The 25934-nt window shown below is 27.2% G+C and overlaps 2 protein-coding genes across 2 annotated transcripts; both read right to left on the bottom strand.

Annotated features, from left to right (window-relative positions):
• Nucleotides 1-7873: 7873 nt before the first annotated feature.
• LOC136076949 (uncharacterized) lies at nt 7874-11095 on the bottom strand. The gene is made up of 5 exons (XM_065790939.1): nt 10963-11095; nt 9825-10783; nt 9480-9679; nt 8572-8757; nt 7874-8451 (listed from the first exon to the last, which is right to left on the bottom strand). Exons 1-4 carry the CDS (start codon nt 11087-11089, stop codon nt 8670-8672), a joined length of 1374 nt encoding a protein of 457 aa, XP_065647011.1. The 5' UTR covers nt 11090-11095; the 3' UTR covers nt 7874-8451; nt 8572-8669.
• A 10773-nt stretch (nt 11096-21868) lies between these two features.
• LOC100208937 (uncharacterized) lies at nt 21869-24022 on the bottom strand. Its single transcript, XM_065790938.1, has 3 exons — nt 23220-24022; nt 22934-23138; nt 21869-22677 (listed from the first exon to the last, which is right to left on the bottom strand). Exons 1-3 carry the CDS (start codon nt 23739-23741, stop codon nt 21887-21889), a joined length of 1518 nt encoding a protein of 505 aa, XP_065647010.1. The 5' UTR covers nt 23742-24022; the 3' UTR covers nt 21869-21886.
• Nucleotides 24023-25934: the final 1912 nt, after the last annotated feature.

Raw genomic sequence — 25934 nt, 5'->3', positions numbered from 1 at the left:
ATTCGAACTTTCAAAAAAAAAAATTGTCCAGATCGTAGCCATCAGCAGAAGAAAGCTATGCGTCCTAAATGTCGTAAATTGTACGAAAATTATAAAAACTTGGATTTTGTTATGAATGATGAAAGCTGTTTTACCTTAAACAATAACACATCAACTGGTAATGATAGGTTTTATGCCGCTGATCCTTCTCAATGTTCTGACCAAGTATGATACAATTTGCGTAAAAAGTACGAGGAAAGGCTCTTAGTTTCTTGTTGCATCAGCTCCCGTGGAATCAGCCCTCTTTATATTCATTACAGTAAGCAGGCAATCAACCAGTACACTTATAAAGAGATACTAGAAAAAACTTTACTTTCTCTAGTATCAGAATATTATAAAAAAGACAATGAGTTTATCTTCTGGCCTGATCTAGCTCGATCACATTACGCAGAGTCAGTCATCGAATTTTTAAAATTGAAAAAAATCAAAGCTGTACCCAAAGATATAAACCCAGCTAACGTTCCAGAAGCAAGACCAATTGAAAACTTTTGGGGTGATTTAAAACGGCTAGTGTTCGAGAATAATTGGAGAGCTGAGAATTTGGAAGAGCTTGAAGCAAGAATTAGATATTGTTACTCAAAGATGAATGAAAAAATTTTCCTTACTCAAATAAAACATCTTTCAAAAAAATATATAATATTGCTGAATATATATTTGAAATAACTATTTTAATATATTTATAAACTATGTATACTAACATCTTAACAGTTGAAATAATAAATAATAAAACTTAATAGTTCTTAAAATATTAGTTTTTAAATTTTGTCCAAAATTTTATTTATGAGGTGTTATCTTTAAATAATTTTTTATCTTATACTGATTTACTGTTATAGGAGTTTTATAGATCTTAAACGAACCCTATAACTCCTATAGGCGAACAGCATTAGTCCTACAGCAATCATATGATCCTACTACATATATTATATAATCTATAGGATTCCTTTATCATCCTATGAGACCTTTTAACTAGATTACCTTATTTCTATAGGAATCCTATTAATCCTAGAGGATAACTTTACGTTTGGTATAGGATTCCTTCAGACATCTTTAATTAATCCCATGAATTTACGATAGGAGAAAGATCCTTTGATTGGGGAGGCTAATTCATTTTATTCAAAATTTGAACGTTCTCAAACTCAGTCAAATAACTTAAATAACTTTATAAAAAATATTTTTTATATTTAAGCTTCAAGTCATTTTCTTCTGAAAAAATAAATGGCTTGCCATCAACCCATCTTTCCAAAGATGTATTCAAGATGTATCCAAGGATTTTTTAAGTACAAGTAAACTAGTTTTGTCATTACTCCCTCTATTTTTACAAAGTCACCTGTGGCATTCCAACCAAAACAGCTCTACACCTTAACATTACATCCATCATGTTTTACAGTCGATAATACACACTATTTTATCATACTTTCAACAATTTTATCTTCCAGACAATCTTATCTGGAAAGCAAAGTTTTATAACTTCGACACATGGGTCCATTTTTTATGTAGTTTTGCCCACTTTAGCATTTTTATTATTCTTATGATTTTTATCAAAGCATTTTAATCAAAATACTTTTAAATTATTTAATAGTGCAAAAATAAACATAAAAAATAGCATTTTTTTTAAAAGGTAATGTTATTCGAATAATTATGAACGGTAGAGTATATGCTTAAAAAGCAGTAAAGGTTGCTCAAGACTTACCTCATGTATAAAGTGACGGATGCAGCATTTTCTGGTGTTTTAAAATTTTTAATCTCCTCAAATTGAGGGGTGTGGGGGTTAAACTTTATCTGATCATTATTTTTGAACGCTGAGAGATAATACTATGAAACTTAAAATTTATCGATGAATGTAAGTCTAGATGAGAATAGCACAAAAAATATCTTATCAACTTATTGCCCTCACATTTGGGGTGCGAAGGGGGAGGGGGGATAAAATTTTAGGGCTTTTTTGTTTCTAGTCTCCGATCATTGCAATTTTTTGCAAAGCATCATTATTTGACATTAGTATAAACATACAAATGTTTGAAGTTTGCTCCATGTCTGGAAGATCTCAAACACCAAAAAATGCTGGATCCGTCACTGAATGTATAAACTCTGAGAAACTTAACTTTAAGTTTATTGTGAAGGACTTAAAAAAAAAGAAAATTAATTACAAACTGCAAATACAAACACAATATTTTTTTAATTATTAATAATAGTTTTTTTTTTTATTAGTGGGTAACCTTTTTAAAAGATTAATGCAAATAAATTTGACTTTAAGTTATGATGGATAAATGTTCATTAGAAAGTAATATGATATAACATGTGTTTTAAAAAAGTCAGCACCTTAACTCGCATCGAAAAAAATATATATAGAACTTACATCTGTCGAAATATGATAGTGTTAGAGTAGTCAAACACAACAAAAAACGTTCTGAATAATGTTTGTGAATCTACTATAAAAATAATACAATGAAAAAATTTAAAATAAAAAAATAAAAAAAAACTTAGCCGTGAGCCAAAACAAAGTCGAACAATTACGAGTTTTTATTCTTTAACTTTTTTTAAAAAGTTTTGAAAATTATTTATTGTTAGCAAAACTTTTTTCGAATTAGGACATAGACGCTGTGATGAAAAAAAGTCTATGTCAGGTTTTAAGGATCCCTTACATGAAAAAGTTATAACGATGGCTGAATATCTATCTGCAGTCAAGAAAACTGAGAAAACAACCAATCGTTAAACGTTTTGCACCGAAATCACAGTCATATGTAACGATATCTTTTGCGAATCTCTCAATCTATATAGCCCAATAAAAATTTAATAATAAAAATATGTTTTTAATGTGAAAATATCTTTGAAAATAAGTAATCCTGAATCATTCTGACATTGAAATATAAGACATGAAAATTTGTTAACGTTATTCATACATGTTTAAAACTTTCATGTCATTAAGTAACATTTTCACGGCGATCTTTCTTTTGACTTACTAAGTAAATTTTTTGAGATGTCAATGTTTTATCATTCGGTCTAACTTTTATAACATTTTTCATTCCGCAATTTCAACTTGAAATAAGAAGAAAAAAAGATGACTGACGGCATTGATATCAAAATTTATCCATCGCTAGATCAATTGCAATCCATGTATAAAGGTGCTTGTATAAGCTTGAAAAAAACTGTAAAGCGTAAATTAAGAGATGCGAACATATTAAGATCGAGCTCTACGAACCCCCACCACAGGGAAATATTTATTACGAATGTTCAAAAGCTCGTTTTTGCTGGGGTTTATGGAAATCTCATCACAGCAGCAGAAAATAAAAAAGTACAGCTCTCACAAAACTCCACACCACTATTTGAAGTTTTTAGTATTGAACGTGCAGCGGCTTTATTTGGTAAAAAGTCTTTGTTACGATGTCATGACGGTAATGATACAACTATTATCACGCCATGGTATATTACAAATCAAATGACAAGTGCACTTACAATAGAAACTAAAAAAAATATTTGTTTAAATAAAGGCCAGCTAATTATCCCTTTATTTGTTAATACTGACTTTGTTCGTGTTTTTGTTCCATGTGGTGGCCCTGACCCAGAAACTGACAGTGTACCAGATTATGTTAGGGACATTTATCTTGACCAAATCGTGGATGTTGATGTCACTTCTCTAAAGTTTGTTCGCGCTTTAGAAAAACTATCTCTTTTAAGAAATGCAGACTGGACTGTAATCCCTAAAGGCCAAGTGGAAGAAAAAGATATCATCTGTTCGCGTGGAGTTTTTTACAAAGTAAAAACATTGGAGGATGATTTTAATAGTCCTTCAACTCATAATATAGTAAAATTTACAACTGATGCAACTAGAAATGTAAATAACCAACCATTTAAAATTGCTAAAATTCCAAAGTTGCAAGGATGTATTTGTGATATTTTGCTAGAGTTTGTCAGCATATACAAACCGGTATCTATTGTTTTGGAAAAAATAGATACAGAAGATATTGGAACTGTAGCAATAAAATTCCAGAATGGTTGCTTCAATAGCTTAGGATTTATGATTCACGATACTGCAATATTTTTAGACACAAATTAGTTTTATATATATATATATATATATATATATATATATATATATATATATATATATATATATATATATATATATATATATATATATATATGTATACACATATATATATACGCACACACACACACACATACACACATATAAATATATATACATATATATATAAATATATATATATTTATATATATATATATATTTATATATATATATATATATATATTTATATATATATATATATATATACACACACACATATATATATATAAAATATATACATGTATATATATATATATATATATATATATATATATATATATATATATATATATATATATATATATATATATATATATATATATATATATATACACACATGTTTATATATATAAATATATATACATATATATATATATATATATATATATATATATATATATATATATATATATATATATATATATATATATACATATATATATATATATATATATATATATATATATATATATATATATATATATATATATATATATATATAATAATTAGAGAATTATAATAATAATAATTAGAGATTAAAGTGCCATTATTAACAACAATCACAATAGTGATGAAGTACTTCAGAAGCACTAAAACAAGTTGGCTATGAGTTTGAAAAAGCGTTTATAAAATGTTCATATTTTAGTCTTTTTTAAATTTTTTTTAAAATGTTTCTAAAGAGGTTGAGTTTCGCGTGTTCATAGATAAACCATTCCAAATTCAAGGTGCAGTCATACAAAAAGAATTTGAGCCCAGAGAAGTTTTTTGTTGACAATGTGTAAGTTGACAACTGTCTAATGATCTAGTATTTTGTTTTGAAGTTCGGACTTCTAGGAGTTCAAATAAATATGCAGGAGATTTAGATAATAAAATTTTATATGTGATAATTGATATCTTATAGATTATTATTTGATTTATTGGTAAGCAATGAAGAGATTTCAGCAATATTTCTGATTTTAAATGAATGGAAAATGATTTGAGATAAGCCATTTTGAATTCGTTGGAGTTTTTTAATATTTTTTTGATACGTGCCAGATAAAAGACTGTTACAATAGTCAAGCTGAGTGTTAACAATACCACATGCAATTGTATTTGCAGCTTCCTTAGTCAGACATGGACGAATATGGCGAAGTGCACGAATATGGTAACTGCAGGATTTAATAGTGTTGTTTATGTGCTTGTCCATAGAGAGCGATGAATCTAGGGTGACACCAAAGATTTTTACTGAATTTATCGTAGTTAGTGTTGTTATGTATGTATGTATGTATGTATGCATAAATATTAGAGCCCTGCGAATCAATTCGATTTGCAAATCAAGTGTTGCTTAAATTTGAGAATCCAAAAAAATGATTCAAGTTTTTTGAATCATTACTTACTTTGTTTTTGTTGTGCTTTTTTTAGATATTCAACGCTTTGGTGCAATGAAAATAATTTTATCTGCAAATAACTTCATAATGAAATGCTAAGGTTAACTAAGGCATGAATCACCAAAAAGAGTTGATTCAAACATTATATATATTTTTTTCAAATTGATTTCATAATAAAATGCTGAAACTAAGATTTCCTCAAATTTTTGATTCAATTTGCCAATCATAATGTACTTATATTCGAGATTCGATTCGAAACTAAAAATATCGATTCGCAGGGCCCATATTTATATATATATATATATATATATATATATATATATATATACATACATACATACATACATACATACATACATACATACATACATACATACATACATAAATACATACACACATACATACATACATACATACATACATACATACATACATACATACATACATACATACATACATACATACATACATATATATATATATTTATTTATTTATTTATTCAACGCATTAAAAAAAGGATTTTGCTACCAATTGCCTTCTGCTTTTCATAAATTTTGTTATAAAAATAAACAATATATTTATTTGCTACTATAAATTGTCCCTTTTTATTTTCATAAGTCAAGCTGGTAATATTTAATAATTGTTTATGAAAATAAAACAAAATGAAGAAAATAAGTGTTGTACTTAGTCTTTTTATTTATTTTTTTAAATCTTTAAAAAGAAATGTTTTTTGAAATGTAATGTTTTTTTTTCATTATTTCATGCACTGAATTAAGTGCTTTTACAATATGTTGCAATCGAATTACTGAATAGTTTTGAGTTCTTTGGTACTCAGGGGCGCCTAGAGCCCTCATGCCGCATTTCATGAGGATAAATTTTGCTGTGGAGGAACTTTTTTTTGGTCCGTTTTTTTTTCTGGCGCCTCTTGAGCACTGAGAACTTGAAAATTGTCCCGATCGCCCCTGTTGGTACTGAGCAAAATATTTTCAAATATTCGGTACTTAGATAAGTTTGTCCTTTGTCATGCAATATGATATCCTTAAAGTTTACAAACAAATAGATAAAAATAGACTTTTTAATTCGCCTTATAAAAGTTTTATAAAAACGCTGATCATACAAAATTAAAGATACGTTCTGATCAGATTTTAATAGTATTTTGAAACTTTTTTTTGGATTTTTAATGCTTATTAAAAATATAGGTTTTGTGAAATTGATTTTTGAAAAGTTCAATTTTTTCAAAGATTGTGTTAAACCATAAACTTTAAAAATGGCTGGTGATATTAGTAAGACCAGATGGACCAATAACCACTGAGGATATTCGTAATTTATTAAATTAATTTTCGTAAGTTATAAAAAAACTTTTTATTGATTTCTTCACTTGTGAAGTTTTGGAAAGCGAGAAAAATGTTTATGCGCTAATGAGCATTTTGTGCCCTACCGTAACAAATATGTTCCTGCGGGTTTTCTTTGACTTGTCTAGTTTTAGAGATTTTTATTTATTTTTTAGCCGATCTACAAAGTCTAGATTTAGTTCAAATTATGTTTTCACAGTTGCATTATGATTAAAGATGGAGTAGAAATGAAGTTAAATCTATTTTTATTCGAACGTTTTTATTTAATATTCGAACATTTTTATTTAATAGAAAAGTAATTTAGTACCCCCTTCATTAAAAATGTTGGATAAATATTTTTCTGCATGATTTTCTAACCAAAGTTTTCTCATCTGACTTTCATAACTTTGCGCAAAACAGTCAGACAAAATATCGTCCAAAGTTCTGAATGTAAAAAAATAACTTAAACTTCAAGGTTTTAATGTTTTTTTTATTTTAAATCTTTTTTTATATCTTTTTAAATATTTAAAAATAAAAGTGTCTTCTGAAAAAAAGTTAAACCGAGTTAGTTTATGTCCACTTCTTTTTCGCCTATCACACTTTTAGTAAGTCTATGTATGCAGGTTGCACTGGGCGTATCTAAATTTAGGTCAAGCTATGTATTTAAACTCCACTGCGCCTATCCCTATTTAAGTCAGATTATGCCTATGCACTCCTCTGCGCCATAGGTGCTGCAGAGTGTACATAAAAAGACCGTAATTAAATCGATTTACATACATTTAAAACTCAATCTATAGATCGAGTGTACACAGATCGAGTGCTCCTACATGTAAACTCACATTTGATGTTTGCACTACATTTGATGTATGCAAACTCTGCGGAGTGCGTATACATTAAATGTACATGTACACACACTAAATGCATATACACTCCATAGCATAGTGTATACATGTATATACATCCTATTCCGTATAATGTATATACTTATACACACTCGGTAATATGCATAAATCGACTGCAAAGAATAAAACCGAAGGAATTAACTTGATGTTTCATTAACTTTAGTGTTTAATTCTCAATTAGTGTTTAATTCTCAAAAACAATTAACTTTTTTTTACTTCATAAAAGTGAAAGTAAAAGTCTGAACATCACAGTTCTTCTCATATAAATTTTTTTTGTTAAACTTCTTCGTCTGATTCTTCAAATTGTATTGGCGGGTGACTAGGGTGTAAAGGACAGCTTTTATTTTTTCTTATTGTGGCCAGGTATTTTGCACACAGAACAAATTATCTCTTTTGTTTTTGGCATAACTAAATCTGTTAGTATAAATTGTTGTAAACGCATTAACCTAATTATGGTTTGGAACCTTGCTCTGTCTAAATTTGTCTCGTTAATCTCTGAAAACTTGATTTGTTTATTTAAATGCTCACTTGCGTTACAGTTAAACATTCCATAACCCCATCCAAATCTAGCGTAGAATACCATAAGCTTTCCAACATGACTTCTTAAGTAATGTAAGTATGGCATTCCTTCAGTACAATCAGATCCAGCATAGGTAATAAATTTTTGAAAATACTCTTCACACCTTTCATTAAAAGTACCTGACAAGTCAGGAGCTGTTGATCTAACATCGCTAAAATAGTGACATTTAGCTATACATTTAATAACATTATAACCTTATAGGCAATGACTATTATAAGACAATGAAAATTTCAAACATTGAATTAGAAAAGCATAAAACATAAAGAAATACTTTGCAAGACTGGCAAATCTTTTGTAGAGGTCGAGTATTTGTCGCAATTTCAAGGCACTTTGATCATGCCAATTTTCTTCGTCTGCAAGAAAACTATTTTAAAAAGTATCAATGTTTGATTCCAACAACTTACAATCATTTCCAATGATTTTTAAAGTTTCAGAACCATCATAGCTCTTCTTTTTGCTATAAATAAATGGCATAAAAATTAACTTTGAAATTCTATATTGGTCTTACATACACAGGGCCGTGGCTAGGCTACCCCAATTAAGGGGCCCTATTTCAAATTTTAGATGGCCCATATTTGAGCTTTTTGTTTATTTGAATAATACCTAATAATCAAAGGTTTTTTAAAATTTTGGGATCCTAATGACAGGTTTTTAGGCCTCCCCCCCCCTCAGCTACAACACTGTACTTACAAGGTTAAAGAAATAATACAAAGATAAATAAATCATGTCATTATTACATGATTTTTTTCCTACATAAAAATTGTAGCAATAACAAATATAAATTAGAAAAATAGAAGGAAAAGAAAGAGTTCCAAAACAAACGAAAAAACTAGATAAATAAAAGCTTTTTTATCAAAGTGGAACAGCAACTGTGAAATGATGAGATTTTATGGTTTGACATATATAATAAATATTATGTATGTGCATATCGTTGTGTGAGTTCGTATCATACAAATTGTATGTATGAATTAGAAAAACCTGACACAGAAATATTAACTCATAACATTTTTAATTGGCAGTATGACTAAAATTTTGATAAAACAACCTAGTTGTGCAATCTCAATTTTGTTGTTTTTGTTACAAAAAACAGACGATTCCATATAAAATTGATTAATAGATTTGAAATAATTACAACACAATGGCATATATTTCATATTATTATTTGTAGATTTTAATTACCTTTTAAAATATTGCTCGATTTGATAAGCCAAATAAGTACAACCAATATTTCGAAATGCCTTGCTAATTATGTTATCCATGTTCCTTTTATTTATGACATTATACATAAACTTGTACATATATCTGTGATGCGCCAATATAAGATGTAAACCACATGGTGGCATTAGGTCAATAACAAAACCTTTGAACAACATTGTGGTCTAATAAGTTAAAATAATTAGGAATTTAATAATTGTATATACACATACACCTATAACTTATATCTTTTTTTAAAAAATTTTATTATTTCGTATTATTATACAATTTTTTTCTATAATTTTATATTATATTAATTACTATTTTTACCCATTGGCCATAATTTTCAAGCTGAGTTTTTTTAAACAATGCAGAATTGTGGTCAGGTGTTTCACCCAAGACAGACTCCACTTTTTCACCTAACTCTGTCATTACAGCAACACTACGCTTTTCTCCAGATTGCTTAATTTTTAAAGACCATTTGTCTTTCTTTAGTAAGCAATGGTAGCATCCATAAGTTGATGTACATGAACATAAACCAATTATGTTCTTTAAGAAACCTAAATCGGCCACAAAAAAACAAAGTACGTTAAAGTGCTCAACTGAATTATTTTCTGGAGTTACTAAATTAATACCATGTATGATAAGATCAGTAAGTTCTTCATAATGACACTTGACATGAGTATCAAGCATAACTTTAGATTCACTACCTCTCCACAGTGTTGTTATAAACTGTCCACTTGGAGAATTAATTAATTTTTTTAAATTTAGGAGTGAAAACGATGTCTGTTCTGTTGGAAATCTAGATGCAGCCCGGAAATTATCACCAGTGTCTTTTATAAAGAGAGTGCGTTTTGTTGAATCAATAGAATTATACAATTTTGAATCAATTTGCTTTAAATATGTAAACAAATCTGCTTGTTTTTCGATACTAAGAAATTCCATTTCATGAAGTAACTTTTTACAGGAAATAATACATTGTAAAGTTTCTGCAAGATTTGTCCTAGCTCCCATACACTTACAAATACTTTCACTATCATTGTGAATTTTTAATATTTGACCTACTTCTGCGGTTAAACAGTATTCTCGTACATTCGTGTAAGTTGGCAAGTCGATTAAATTTTTTGACATAATAGCTCTTAGACTTTTATAACCACGTTGTGATAAATTACATTTTCCAAGTAACAGTTCAGCTGTTTGGGAACAATTTAGCTCAACACGTTTTTCAATTTTATCGATTGTCTCGGTGATTATGGGAGGATTTTTCGTGTACAGATGCTGAATATAACCTATAAAATGCCATATATATATATATATATATATATATATATATATATATATATATATATATATATATATATATATATATATATATATATATTAATATATATATAATTAATCCATAGTAAAAACAAAGTTAGTCAAAAAGAATGCTAAAAGTCAAAATCTATAAATTTTAAAGTCTTACTTTTTACATCACCAAATGATATATACTCAACCAGTTCGTGTATAGCTTCATTTCGTGCATTAACTGATTTAGAGTTTAATAAACTATAGTCTCTCCTGCATTTCGACTTCGAACAGATAAGGCACATCTTAAAGGAATGTGGTCTTCAAATTCTACTTTTTTGAACACTTTTTTAACTGAAATTTTTGTTTGTTTTGAAGATACCTCAACATTCATATGATTAGCAGATATTATTTTTAAAACTTCTGGTTTCATGAAACCAAAAAACTCGTAGCCAGACCACTTTTTATTACTCTCAATCCCTAAGAAGTTTAACATTTGCTTGACACAAACAGTTGCTTTTACATTGGAAAAGCTTGCTAATGGTAATTCTATTGTAAAAACTTTAAATTTTGGAATTTGATCTTCACCTACTACTCTACAGTGTATTTCAATTTCATCAAAATTGATAGTTTTTGCAATTCGTATTGATTCGTAGCCACGTAGATTAAATGAACCACTACCAAGTTTGCAGTGAAAGTTAATGTTGTCAACAGCTATACCATAATCAACAATCCCATGCCATTTTAAGTTTCTCGAAGGAAAACTAGAGCTTAAAGAATAGTCTTTATTTACTACTTTATCATTTTTGTTAACTGTTTCACTTGCAGTATTATTAGTAGCATTCATCAAATTAACTACTTCTTTTCTATCAAACCCAAAAAAAGTATTGCCACTTTTGATTGAAACATTCACATTAGCTATTTTCAATATCTTTTTTGCTGCAGTTGTTGGGTTCATTAAGCAAGACATTCCTATCTTTTCTTCACCATTTTTTAAAATACATTCAAATATTGGTTGACTATTTCCAGATTCTAAAACATTACAATAACAATCAAATTGATTACATTCAGTTATAATTATCCGGCGTGCACTATAGCCTTTATTGCATTTAAAAGATCCTGAATAAAATTGTTCAACTGCTACTCCAATATTTATTACACCATCCCATAATAACTTTTTGATCTAAACAATTAGTACTATATAAATATATATATATATATATAATATATTTATATATATATATATATATATATATATATATATATATATATATATATATATATCATTTATATATCATTGTATATTTTTTATATATATATATATATATATCATATACATATAAATATATATATATATATATATATATATATATATATATATATATATAATATATACACATACATATATGTATGTGTATATATGATATATATATATAATATATACACATACATATATGTATGTGTATATATGTCTATATATATACATATATGTCTATATATATATATATGTCTATATATATATATATGTCTATATATATATATATATATATATATATATATATATATATATATATATATATATATATATATCTATATATATATATATATATATATATATATATATATATATATATATATATATATATATATATATATATATATAATATATACACATACATATGTACTTAATATGTATATTACATACATGTACATATGTACATGTATGTAATATATATATACATATACATTAAGCATATGTATACCCAGTGGTAGACTGGTCCTGGGTGCTGGGGTGCGATTGCATCCTGGGCCCCACCTATCCTAAAAAATGGGTCCCCTTGATCAGCAGACACACATACTCATGATGACATACGTTAATGTTAACTTCAAACTTTCATGCATGCTGTTATGATTGTCACAAGAAAATTATAAATGAATAAAGCTATTGATCCTCAATTTGCCAAAGACCTATTATCACAAAAAAATAAAACAACTTTATCAGTTTTTATTATTATTATTATTATTACACACTGCAAGGAGAGAAACTCCTGAAACAGATACAATAATATTAGATACGTGAGTAAAAATTTCAAATTGTTTGAATACTATAATGTTATATATCATTAGAAAGAGGATTATTACAGTACTTTAAAGGTGAAAAAATTATCAAAATCAAACAATTGGTTCATAACTTATGATGGTTTAAGTACCGATTTTTCTATGTATGGATTTGTTGAAGAAACTGTGGTCAAAATGTTATTCTTCACTTAAATTGTCATAACTTCAATTCTTATCGAAATACAAATATATTGGTGTCAAAAGATAGGTGTAAGAGTGGGCTACAACTTTATGTTAAACTCTAACCACCAGGCATATTGGATGGATAGAGGTGGCATCAAACCACCACCTTGCCTGTATGAAACTTAACACTTTTTTCAGAAAAAAATATTTAAAAAATATTAGATTTTTTAAAGACATAAGCAATATAAATATACAAAAAAGTTGTTTTAAATTTATAGTAAACCACCAAAATATGAGGTGTATGTTAGCAATAGAGGTGGGTGTGGTGGTGATGGTTTGATACATCCTAGTATCAAAAACGACTTGGTTTTATAAATATTTATATCTTTACTAAAATTAGTAAAATTAGTATATAATATAAAATTATGTTATACAAGATCTTACGTATACAAGTGGTGTTTCTATTATGGAAGAGGCATATGCCCCCCCCCCGCCCCCACCGACCTTAAAAAAAAATGCCATTACTGCTTTCAAAATTTGAATAATAAATTAAAAAAAAAAAAATTTAGAAATAAATTTAAAAATTTGAATAATAAATTTAAAAATGAAATTGGAAATAAATTAAAAAACAAATTTATACCAGACAACCACCAAATATGGGAGATGAATGTAGAACTCATAGTAGATATGCTGATGATGTTTTTGTACTATAATATCAAAAAATGTTTTAATTCTTGAAATATCTGATGGAATATTTAAAGTACAACAACAAAGAAGTAAAAAACACATTCCACTAGATTAAAAAGATACATTAGTGGTGCATCCATGGTCATAAGAGAGTGGAGTACCATCCATACTTTTTATTTTAGTGACACTCTCTTATGACCATCTATGATCATAAGAGAGTGTGACTAAAATAAAAAATAAAATCTTGTATTCATTTTGCAATTACAATCATGTTGAAAGGTTCAGATTATACTTTACCAACTTGTTTAAATGATGATGGCACTAAAAAATATAAAATACTATAGCACAGCTTTATATGATAAAATAACCTTATATGAAAAACCTTATATGAAAAAATGAAATAATATTGCAAAACCTTAAAATAATTTGAAAATTAAAATCATATAGAAAAATAAAAATATAAAAACCTTACCCATTATAACCAATGAAGATGATACTAAAAAAAGAAAAAATGCAATACACAACATAACTATGCAATTATTTTATAATTGAAACCATACTTAAAATTATTTGTAATTAACAATATATATATATATATATATATATATATATATATATATATATATATATATATATATATATATATATATATATATATATATATATATGTATTTTAAATGTTGACATCTTTAATAGATTTTATTTGTATAAATAAAATCTATTAAAGATGTCGTTTTCAAGTATCTTAAGATACTTGAAAACTAGGGTATCTATATTACCTCGAAATATTGTAAATATATATATATATATATATATATATATATATATATATATATATATATATATATATATATATATATATATATATATATATATATATAAGAATTCTCTTACCAATTTTTAAAGTAAGCTTTGCTAAAGATAAAGAAAATATATTAAAATTGTTGGAAATTGAATGGAATATTTTTTAACTTTAAAATACACTTGTTTCGAGTTATAATATCTTAATAATTTATACACTTTAAAATATTGAAACCTAAAAAACTTACATATCTGTTTGCCATATTCACCTAAATGCCAATTTTAAATTAAAACATTTATTTGAAGTTTATATTTGTAATGATGTATCAATTAGTTATATGTTGAAAAATATATGTCTACAAAACTTACATATCTGCTGGCCGTACTCACCTAAATCCCAATTTGAAATCAAATAATTTTAAATGATATAGTAACTAAAGCAACTTAAACTTAACTTACTGATTAATTGTTCTAATTAGTCTACAGAAAAAAAAGAGTGATTTAATAAAATTAAAGTATTAGGTATACAAAAAAAAACAAGAAATAATATTGCTTGACAACAATCAACATAGGCATAATAAAGAACTGTATTTGAAATCTAATAGTAAATAACTAAATACTAAAATATTGAATCATATAATAGGAATATAACCGACAGATCATCCCTAAAGCAACTTCATCTAAACAAAAATTAAATAAACTTTATTTTTACAAAGTAATATAAAAATTTGCATATAAAAAATATAGAACATATATTATAGTAGTATCTATATAATAACTACTGAGCTAGTGAAAAGTAACTAACTGATGTTGTCGGCTGACACCATTTCACTACCACTTTGAGCATCTAAAACATCAAAAGAAATATTTAAGTTATACATAAAGCTAGTAGATAGTGGCCAAGTAATAATTTAAATACAAATTTATATTGAAATAACTTATTTATAAAGACATTCCTTGTTAAATAAAGACAATGTTCAAACTTCAAATTAGATATGATTCATAACTAATTTGATTCATATCTAATTTATATTATGAATATGATATGAAATGCTATGTGAAACCTTTATTTTCTTTCTGCATTTTATTTCTAAATGAAATATAAAATCAAAGTCTTATTTTATTATTTACTGAAAATTGTTTTAATAAAACAATTTCTTTTAAACCTACAAATTGTTTAATTATATTTTTACTGTAAAATATCTAGGTTTATAATATCAATTTATGACATAATTCAAATATTGCTAATATGAATGCTATATATATATATAAAAAAATATATTTATATAAATAATCAATGTACCCCTCTGTCTCGCGCGATAAATCGGCAAAAATGTAAATTAGGTAACAAAAGTGCAGCAAGAAATAGGGTGACTGCTACAAAATGTTTTTCAACGAAATTTGGTAGGTGCATAGATAAATGAATAACTTAAACAAAAAATCGGATAGAAAAAAAAAGACTATATCATGGACATTAATTTCACCACAGAAGTACGACCAAAATTTTGACATCAATAAACTCGTTAATATATCAAGTGAGTATAATTAAAACCAAATCGAACTAATGCTTTAACTATTCTTCTTTCTAAAAATAAACTATGTTGATAACGAACATTTAAAAGTTATTCCAAAAAGCCTTCCTCAAGCACGCTAACTTTGAAGAGACTACGAAAATTTGGCACAAAATTTAAGCACAAAATTCGGTTCCGTAAACGCGATACCTATTAATAATATATAAAAAAGCAATAATATATGAATAAATACAAATAATTATTTAATATTCTATATTGTGTATATAATAATGTATAAATATGTATTATAAATATACTTATATTACCAGTATATTTAATACACATTTAATATAATTACAAATTTAATATATGAAGAGGGTATATGGTACTCATTTTTAATTTCCCGTTGTTTATTTAAATAATACATTACTTCGTAATTTTGCAGAACAAGAAAGTTATGATGCATTCGGCTAAAATTGACGTTTTTTAAAGAAAGAAGACTATATTTTCCAAAAGGAAATTCTACATAAAAAGACTAAAAAAAACTAAAAATTTTTGTTGTTCCTAATAGAAAAGGTGTGAAATTTCCTAATTTTCAAAAAAAAAAAATCAAAATATATTGAACCTGTGTGTGTATTTTTAAATGCCCCCGAACGTCGATAATCTGCCCCCGAACGTCGATCATCTTAAAAATGATTTTAATTTGCAGGTTTTGGTCTAAACATCAAAAAAAAAATTGAAAAAAAACGAACAATATTTTGACTGTGTAACGCGCAAGTTTTATTTACAAATTAAAGTGAATTCAATATGTATATATCATTTTAAATAGGTTACATTGAATTTTTTCACTATTCGGTAATTTCCAGATCCATGGATATTAGGAAAACATATATGCGAAAGATCGCCGTGTTTTGTACAAAACGATTTTAAAAACATTGAGCGTATGGCGTGTTTCTGCCGATAGTAAAAAAAATCGCGGTTTACTTTTACTAGTACTTTCCCAAGCAATATTTGCATACTCAACACCGTTAATGCAAGTTCTCAAACCTTTTTGTCTTGTTTGTTCTCGGTGATAACAAACATATTTTTTTTTCCGGTCTGCAACATTTGTTTTTAAACAATATGATATGTTAAGTTTTAAAAGATATGTTAAGTTTAAACAATATCTATATATATATTGTTTAAAACTTAACATATCTTTTGCGATGAAGTATGAAAATATGTATATATATTTTCTACAAAAAAATAAAAAATATGTATATTCAAATAAAAAATATATATTAATCTATGATAATTTAAAGACCGGAATTTTAGTTGAATAGTTTTATGGCATTATAAAATAGGGATGGCTCATATCACAGTAGTGTTTGAATTTTGAGCTTAGACTTTTAAATAAACCTTAAGAGGTTTAACTTTAAAAGTCTAACTAGTCGTATGTCAATTTGTGTGTTCTTCACACTCATACTAATAAAAACTTTCATATAAAATGGAAAAAACAGATTTTAAACTTGAAATAACTAATTTTTTTCGACCTTTAATATGTTTGCAGACATATGACTGGTTAGAAATTAAACATATAACTTAAAACTTGTTTGAAAAAGTTGTTTTCTCAGTTTAATGTTTTATCTTCATTGAGAGCAGCACTATTTTATACCAAGATATGGTCCATCAACTATAAAGCAAAATTTTATATCTAAACTTGAGTAATTAAAAAAAAAATTTACTTTGTTTGATTTTAGACAAACTAAAGCGCTAGGAGAAAAAAAAACTTTTTTTTCTAAAAATTTTTTGGGTTAAAAAAATGCAGCGAAACATAACCTTATTATAAAAACGCAAAATTCGTGTATTTTCCAGTACATGCATTAACCGCGTTGAGTAGTTAACGTAACTGTATAAGTGACAAGTAAATTTGCATAAAGGTTTTTTTGTTTAAATAATTCTGGTTTTCAATAAAATTCCAAAATGTTTATCAATTAAAGAGCTAATGAAATATGTGGTTTTCATGGTTTTCATCTAATTAAACTCTTAAAAACTTGATGATTCTTTTTTATATTTCAACTATAAATAACTTAGGTGAGATTTTCGGCATTAGGGATTTTTTTTGATGAGGAGTGAAACAAAATATACTTTATTTTGTCAAGATTTATGGTTAATTTAATGTTAATCTAAACCAGCTTGAAATGCGTTTAAGTTCTTTGTTAACATTGTAAAATATGTAAAATATGATAAGAATAAATTTGTATCATCGGCAAATATAAAACTACTTTCTGTTTTAATTTCATTTATATAGATTAAAAATAAAAGGAATCCTAAAACAGAACTAAAAATAAAACTTAAAATAAAACCTTGTGAAACACCATATTATTTCAGAATCTTGTGGAACACACATATTATTTCAGTCATTTCATTACTGCAATCCATCATTGAACGTATTGCTTCCGTTTTGTTAAGTAACTTTGATACCATTTTAACAGATTATTTTTTATGTCGTAGTATTTAAGTTTTTGAGCAAAATATTATGATTTGAGGTATCAAAAGTATTAGAAAAGTTAACTAAAACGCCTATAGTTAACTAATTTTTAATAAAGGAACAGGAGATTTTTAGTACAAATTGAATAATTGCGTGCTCCGTTGAACTATTCTTTTTAAACCCAAACTGGTTATTGTATAACAGTCTATTGTAATCAAGATATTTATATGTTCTACTAAAAAACTATTCTTTCTAAAATTTTTGAGAATATCGGAAAGATGGAAATAGAGCGGTAGTTACATGTATTTGTTTTTTCTCCGTGCTTGTATATTGGAATAACTTTAGCAATTTTCAACTTGTTTGGAAAAACTCCTTGATCTAAAGATGCTTTGAAAACATTAACTAGAATATCCATTAAGCTGTTATAACAGTTTACTAATATATTACTATTTATTCCGTCTTTCCATGTTGATTTATTTGTTGTTTAAGGGCTTTAAAAAGTTGCTTTAAAAAGAAATTTCAGTAATCAAAACTTTATCAGAAAGAGTGCTTCCACTCTTTTTGATAAAGTTTTGATTTCCGTAAAGTGTTAATTAAATTTGCTTGCAATTTCCTCGGTTCGGTTATGCTATCAATTTCGTCAATAGTCATTTTTCCAAAATGCTTGAAGATGTTGTAAGTTTACCAGTTATTTCTTTTATAATTTTCCATGAACGCTTAAAGCCATTTTTAAATTTTGTTATAATTTTGAATAAAATATATATTTTTTCAAACCTTTTCGAACTTTTTCAAATAAATACTTATAACTAAATACTTATATTTTTTCGTTTAAATTGGATTTTGATTTTAAGTATTTTATGTACAATTTCTGCTTTATTTTAGAAGATTGTTTGAGTTCTTTAGTAATCCAAGGACTTATTAAACCTTTAGAACCAATTAATTTTTCACAAACTTTTAGCATCATCTACAGCGTAAAAAGTTTCATATTTTAGATTTGATTTGCGTCATTGCAGTAGTTTATATGATTCCATTGTAGTAGCGACAGTTGTTCTTCAAACGATTCTAAATTATTTTGGTTAAAAATGCGTTTGCTAAATAATTCATTTATATTCAAGTCATTTGTAGATGATGTTGATATCTTTGATAGAGAGCAGATTGAAAGAGAAAGGGCTGTTTAGCCTCAAAACGCCCGGAACGATTTCAATAGCACAACCCGCCAAGTTAACAAAAAATCGTAACCAAATATGGGTTGCCAGTGAATATCGAGAAAGTAGATAGTGCATACAACACAGAAAAAGTGAAAGAAGGGTATGCCACACAGCTTTATAACTATAATCAAAAAGTGAATGGTAAGCACTTAATTGATTAACGTAAAACCTATGGTAGATTCGCAGCATAAAATCAAGGTGATGTTTTGGAAACGATAAGTAGGAAGAAACCTATCTAACAAATTAGGAAAAGAATGAAGTACCCCTGGACAATTCTCAATCTAAAAACCGTTAACAAAGTGAAACCAGAAAGTGAAAAAGCAGAGAGAATATATGTTACCTTGGATGTTTTGTTATCTTAGTTATTTGTTATATTTATGCAAATGGAAGCGAAAAACAATTATCAGATATAATTAAAGACCATAAACGCACTATTTCATATCTTACTGAGAGTGATTCATTGAAATTAACCAAGCTTGATATACTGAAAAGATATCTTAACCAAAAAAACTGTGGCTTAAACAAAACAAACCTTTGAACAGCTTCTACAAAAAGAAAAAAAAGGCTCGAGCAATGAGCATTGTACCAACAAACGAGCTCCGTGAGCAGATTAATTCAGCGTTTACTGCAAGAGACGCTGCAAACACTGATCTAAAGCATATCAACTCAAAATTCAATGTGCTAAAAGCACAAAACGAAGCAAGAAAATCTGAAATCAAAACGTTGAAAAATAAATCAATAAAGCGATTGTTGACTTTTTTGAGGCAAAAGAAGATCATTTAGTGCTCAGTAATATGTCTCTTAGCGCGATCGGTTCGGTTCGCTATACCATTGATAGGATAAGAAATTTAAACTTAGCTGAGAGAATCTGGCCATATTTTGTTACTATGGGTATTCATTAAAAGAGAGTATTCTAGCCTAAGTAGTTGTGATTACAGCAATATCCATTGGTGTGTGAAAAGCTCTCAAACGTCTCGGATCAACTCCGAAGCCTGACGGTGAAAAAAAGTTTGACAAGCAAGGTGGCAAGGTGGATAAGGGAGGCAGCGGAGGTTGAGGCAGAGATAAAAGCGGCGATGAAAAGAGGCATAACAAAGATAAGAAAAAAATAGTATTATCAGCTAATATGTAAACGCGCTCAGGTAGCTTGCAGCGAGAGCTGGTCAATTGGATACTAAATGCACTAGCGAATATCTTTGGTCCTTGCAAGTAATCTATGGTTGTTAGCGGGTTTAACCGAAACACAAGTCTGAAAAAATTTCTGCTGATAAAAATTTTCAGCAGAAATTTTTATCAGCAGTCAAAAATTTTTGCTGCCACAGTTTGGGAAATGTTTTTGTCCGTGTATTAATGGGCGCTGAACATGGACAAAAATAATTGCAGGCAAGTCAAGAAAAATTTCCTGTGACAAAAAGGCAGCTTACAAAAAAATAATTGCAAATCCAGGTCGGGAAAAATATTTTGCTGACAAAACATCTACTGATGAAAATAATTAGACTCAAGTTGAAAAAAAAATCTGCTCTGAAAAATATGTTTAGTTCAATACAAGTCAACAAAAGTTTCTCCTAGTCAGGGGATGTCAAATCTTTTACATCTATTAGAGCAATCTTGGACGACAAATATCCTGGAGTAATTATATTAGCTTATGAATTGAAGTTTCAAATTTCAAAAGTTTAAAAAAGAAGTTAAAATGAAAGAAATTTTTACTTTAGGCACTGACTATTCCATGAAGAGATTTTTTAGTTAATATTCATATATCCATTTAATTTTTTTGTTTAAATTTGTATATCAACATAATATTTAAATTTTATGAAAAAATTTATAAAATTATGAAAAATAAATAAAATACTAGTATTTAAATAGGAATATCTCGCAATAAAAATTTTGTTTTCCTGTATAAAAAAATAAGTTTATATATATATAAATAAATATAAGTGTGTTTTTATGCGCATGTATATATAAATATATATATATATATATATATATATATATATATATATATATATATATATATATATGTATATATATATATATATATATATATATATATATATATATATATATATATATATATATGTATATATATATATATATATATATATATATATATATATATATATATATGTTTATAAACTTCTATAGTCACATATATGACAATATGTGTCTATAGAAGTTTATATTATATTACATAACGTTATCCTCATAAAGATCTAGTTTTTTTAAAAGAAGCTGGTTATATTGTACAACAGATTTAATACTTTCAAACGAAACTGAAGATCCAATGTACCACATCCCATAATGTCCTTGCATATCAAATATATCCCACAAAACGCCTTGTTGAATTTGTTCCAAAGAATATCGGGGAAAGTAGCGCCACGTCATTTGCTTCAGAATGGTTATGCCGTCTCCAAAATATTTCATTTGTTTTAATAAAGCATCCTCTAGATCTTTTACGTTGGGTAGCTCGTCTGCCATTTGATAAGTTATAACTGTTTTTGTTGGGTTAAAATCTTCGCCCAATGGAAATGTTTTATTTCTGTATAAGTAGCCTTTATAACCATTTATAACCGAATACGTATCACGTTGAGCCCATACACTGTGCTCAATTTTTTTATTCATATTATCTATCCAGTAGTCAATTGGCGTAAAACCACGGATTTTGTCAACGTAATTGACTATCGATGAAGTAAAATATGTACATGTAGTATTTGAAAACAGCTTTTTTTCTAGTGGAGTGACGTTGTCCCATAAATTTATACTTTGCTGCATTTCTGGACTCCAAATAAGAAAATCAAATTCTTCCCATTTTGGAAGCCTTTTACCATGACTTTTAAAAAGACGAATAATTGGTCCATCAGGTTGTGTATAATTGCGATCAACCAGTTTTATGTTAACATTGTATATGACATTAATATTTTCTTTAATAACAATTGTTTTCCAAAGGTTTTGAAAACCATTTTTTAAAACATGCATGCCTAAAGAAAGTCATTTAAAAAAAAGTCTGTTTATATTTATATAAGTAACTATTTTTTGCTTAAACAAAACTAAGATGCTATTCAGGGTGCTACGGAAGAAACTGCGATCAAAAATTAAATAAACATATATTTTTACATTTTTATTCACATTATGGTATGAACAATTTCGTCAATAAAAAATTTTGTGAATTAGAACATGAAATTTAAATAAAATAAACTAAGCAAATAAGTTTTAGCTGACTTTATTATAACATACCCGCATTTCGTTCATCCCCGTTCATTCGTGTTAAAAATGCAATCATAAAGCGTGGAGTGTTCCACATTAACCCATACAAAGCAGCAATCTCATTTAAGTGGCCATAGCCCTGCATTGTAGTTGATACTTCAAAAATTGGTTGAAGTATTTCCAAATTGTTCAGAGTTATGTATTGGAGAAAAGTACTGTTGATTTTTAACAACGTCTAAATAAACATAAAGAAACAAGTAACAAAATGTAATAATATATATTACATAATTTACATAATAAGTTCAAATAAAAAAACCTCTTGGCTTGGTCGTGGCATAAGTTCTCCTTCATATTCTCCAAATAAACTTTTATGTAAGAAATTGTATTTTTTTATCGCCGTAACAATAGCATATTTAATACCATCAAGATTGCTTGTTTTTAGTAATTTTGAAGCAAACCTAAAAAGATATTGTTGATAAGTTATCGGATCAGATTGGTTCTCCAGCCAGACGGATGCAGACGGGAATGGAATTAAACTTTCCGGCACAAATTTATTAATTAGTTCAATTACATCGGTGTAATCAGGTGATACGTAGCATGTTCCTAACTCTTGAGCAGCACCTCTGTACATTATAGTTTTAGATTTTCCACCTATCTCGTCTCCGTTTTCTAGCACCTTAATATTTTTAAAACCTTTTTCTTTTAGCAGATACGCCATATGTATACCTGCTGGACCTGCACCTACTATTGCAATTCTATCGTGTATTGATTTTGGCCCTTTAAAATAGGCAACAGCAAGCGGAATAAAAAAAGCAAATAAGAAACTAGAAGCGCCCATTTTTTTACCTTTACTTAACAAGTTCCTGATTGTAAACGATCTTTAAAATGATAAATATAGAAGATGATATTAATTATAAAGGTAATTCGTATGTTACTATTTCATTGATTAATTGATTATTAAAAGGCTTTTTTTGTTTTTAACTGTGATAACCTTATAAAAGTAAACAAAAACTTTATTTCGTACGCAATATCTCTCCGATGACTAATGCACTCGATTGCTTAAGTCACTTTGTCGAAGTCCGCATTGTTTTTCAATTAAGCCTCGTTTCAAAACAAATATTATGTTCACACGAAATTTTTGACAGTGCTTGCAAAGATTTCTAAAAGGAAGTTGACAGCAAGCTAAATTTAGAAAATTACAAATTAACTTAAATCAACAGTAAACAGTTCTTGTTTTTCTTTCATTTACTAAACTTCATTTTACATACCTAACCGTGATTTGTTTTTGGAAGTATTTGTAGCTATTTATTTAAATAGTTTGTAAACATCCAAAATCCACAAAATCCTTGCAAGTCCAAAAAAAAGAACATTTAAAAAAGATTAAAAGTAAATACTTTAGGAAGTTTAAAAATGAATCAAACGTTACGAAAAGGAAATCTAGCTTGAACAACACGGCTTTTTCGTTTACATATAGTATGTGGGGTATATAAATTTTTTTTTAAAACCTATGTATTAAAATATGAATATTTGTTAGAACGAAGTAATGTGCCCATGAATCAATTAGTTATTCTGTTTTAAACTTTTAAAATATTATATGATAACAACATAAATGAATGCTGTTCCTTATAATAGGTTTTCTTTGAGAAAATTATACGTTAATACATTTGATAATACATTTATAAGTGACCAGGGTCTCAACTCTAATCCTGGTGAGAGTTTTTTCAACCTCTGTCTCAACTCCTGCCCCGGCTGAATAATAATATTAGCAGAGGTTATTAATCGGTACTAGGATCTAATGTATAACATATAATTTGTATTTATGTATATATTTGATATTTATTTATATACTGACATGTAATATGCTTATATATGAATATAAACTTTCTTTGAAATTTACTTTATATTTTATCAGGGGCTTTTCTAGACCTTTTTTGACAGCTTTTAACGTATTAGGGCGACTTTTGGGCGGCGCTCAAATTCAGAAGTTGAAGACTTTTTATTTTTATTTTATTTTATTGGCAAATAATGTTTTCTTTCGCGCAAAATGCCTTTATTCCGCAATGTTTCCATCAATCTATCCTTACGCCACGCATCGGCATGGGGGTACCGCAGTGTAAATAATTTTCTGAGAATAGCCCCTGTTTATATATATGTATATGGATATGTAAGTAAATAAGTAACTATGTATGTAAATTATGTAATTAAAAGTGTATGTATGTATGTATGTATGTATGTATGTATGTATGTATGTATGTATGTATGTATGTATGTATGTATGTATGTATGTATGTATGTATGTATGTATGTATGTATGTATGTATGTATGTATGTATGTATGTATGTATGTATGTATGTATGTATGTATGTATGTATGTATGTATGTATGTATGTATGTATGTATGTATGTATGTATGTATGTATGTATGTATGTATGTATGTAAAGTAGCCATTGAGCGTAAGCTATCATTCAAATAAACTTTGAACCATTAATTTTGCAAATATTAAAGCAGGTATGTATGTTATGTATCTTTCCATTGAGCGTAAGCTACCATTCAAATAAACTTTGAACCATTAATTTTGCAAATATTAAAGCAGGTACGTATGTAATGTATCTTTCCATTGAGCGTAAACTACCATTCAAATAAACTTTGAACCATTAATTTTGCAAATATTAAAGTAGGTAAATTTAGCTTTTGAGTCTTTGACATTGTGTATCAGTGTTTGGCTACTTAGATAGGTATTATTTATTAAATGATAATTGTATATTATTGATGTTGCTGTTTTTTAAAATTTTTGATTTCCATGTTGATTTTCACTGACAGACAAGAAAATTATTGACACAAATAAAGTAAGAAAAAATCAATTGTTGTTTTTTATTTTTAACAATTGAAGAATTAAATTTGTCAAGTGCGTCAAAAATAAAATAGGCTAAGGGCGTCAAAAATCTATGCGTAACTAGGTTTTTGAAGCCCTTCTATACAACCTAAATATATATATAAATATATATATATATATATATATATATATATAT

The sequence above is a fragment of the Hydra vulgaris genome, chromosome 02, assembly GCF_038396675.1.
Source record: "Hydra vulgaris chromosome 02, alternate assembly HydraT2T_AEP".
Lineage (NCBI taxonomy): Eukaryota > Metazoa > Cnidaria > Hydrozoa > Anthoathecata > Hydridae > Hydra > Hydra vulgaris.
Note: the sequence above shows the minus strand (reverse complement) of the source record. Positions and strands in the feature narration are given on the sequence as shown.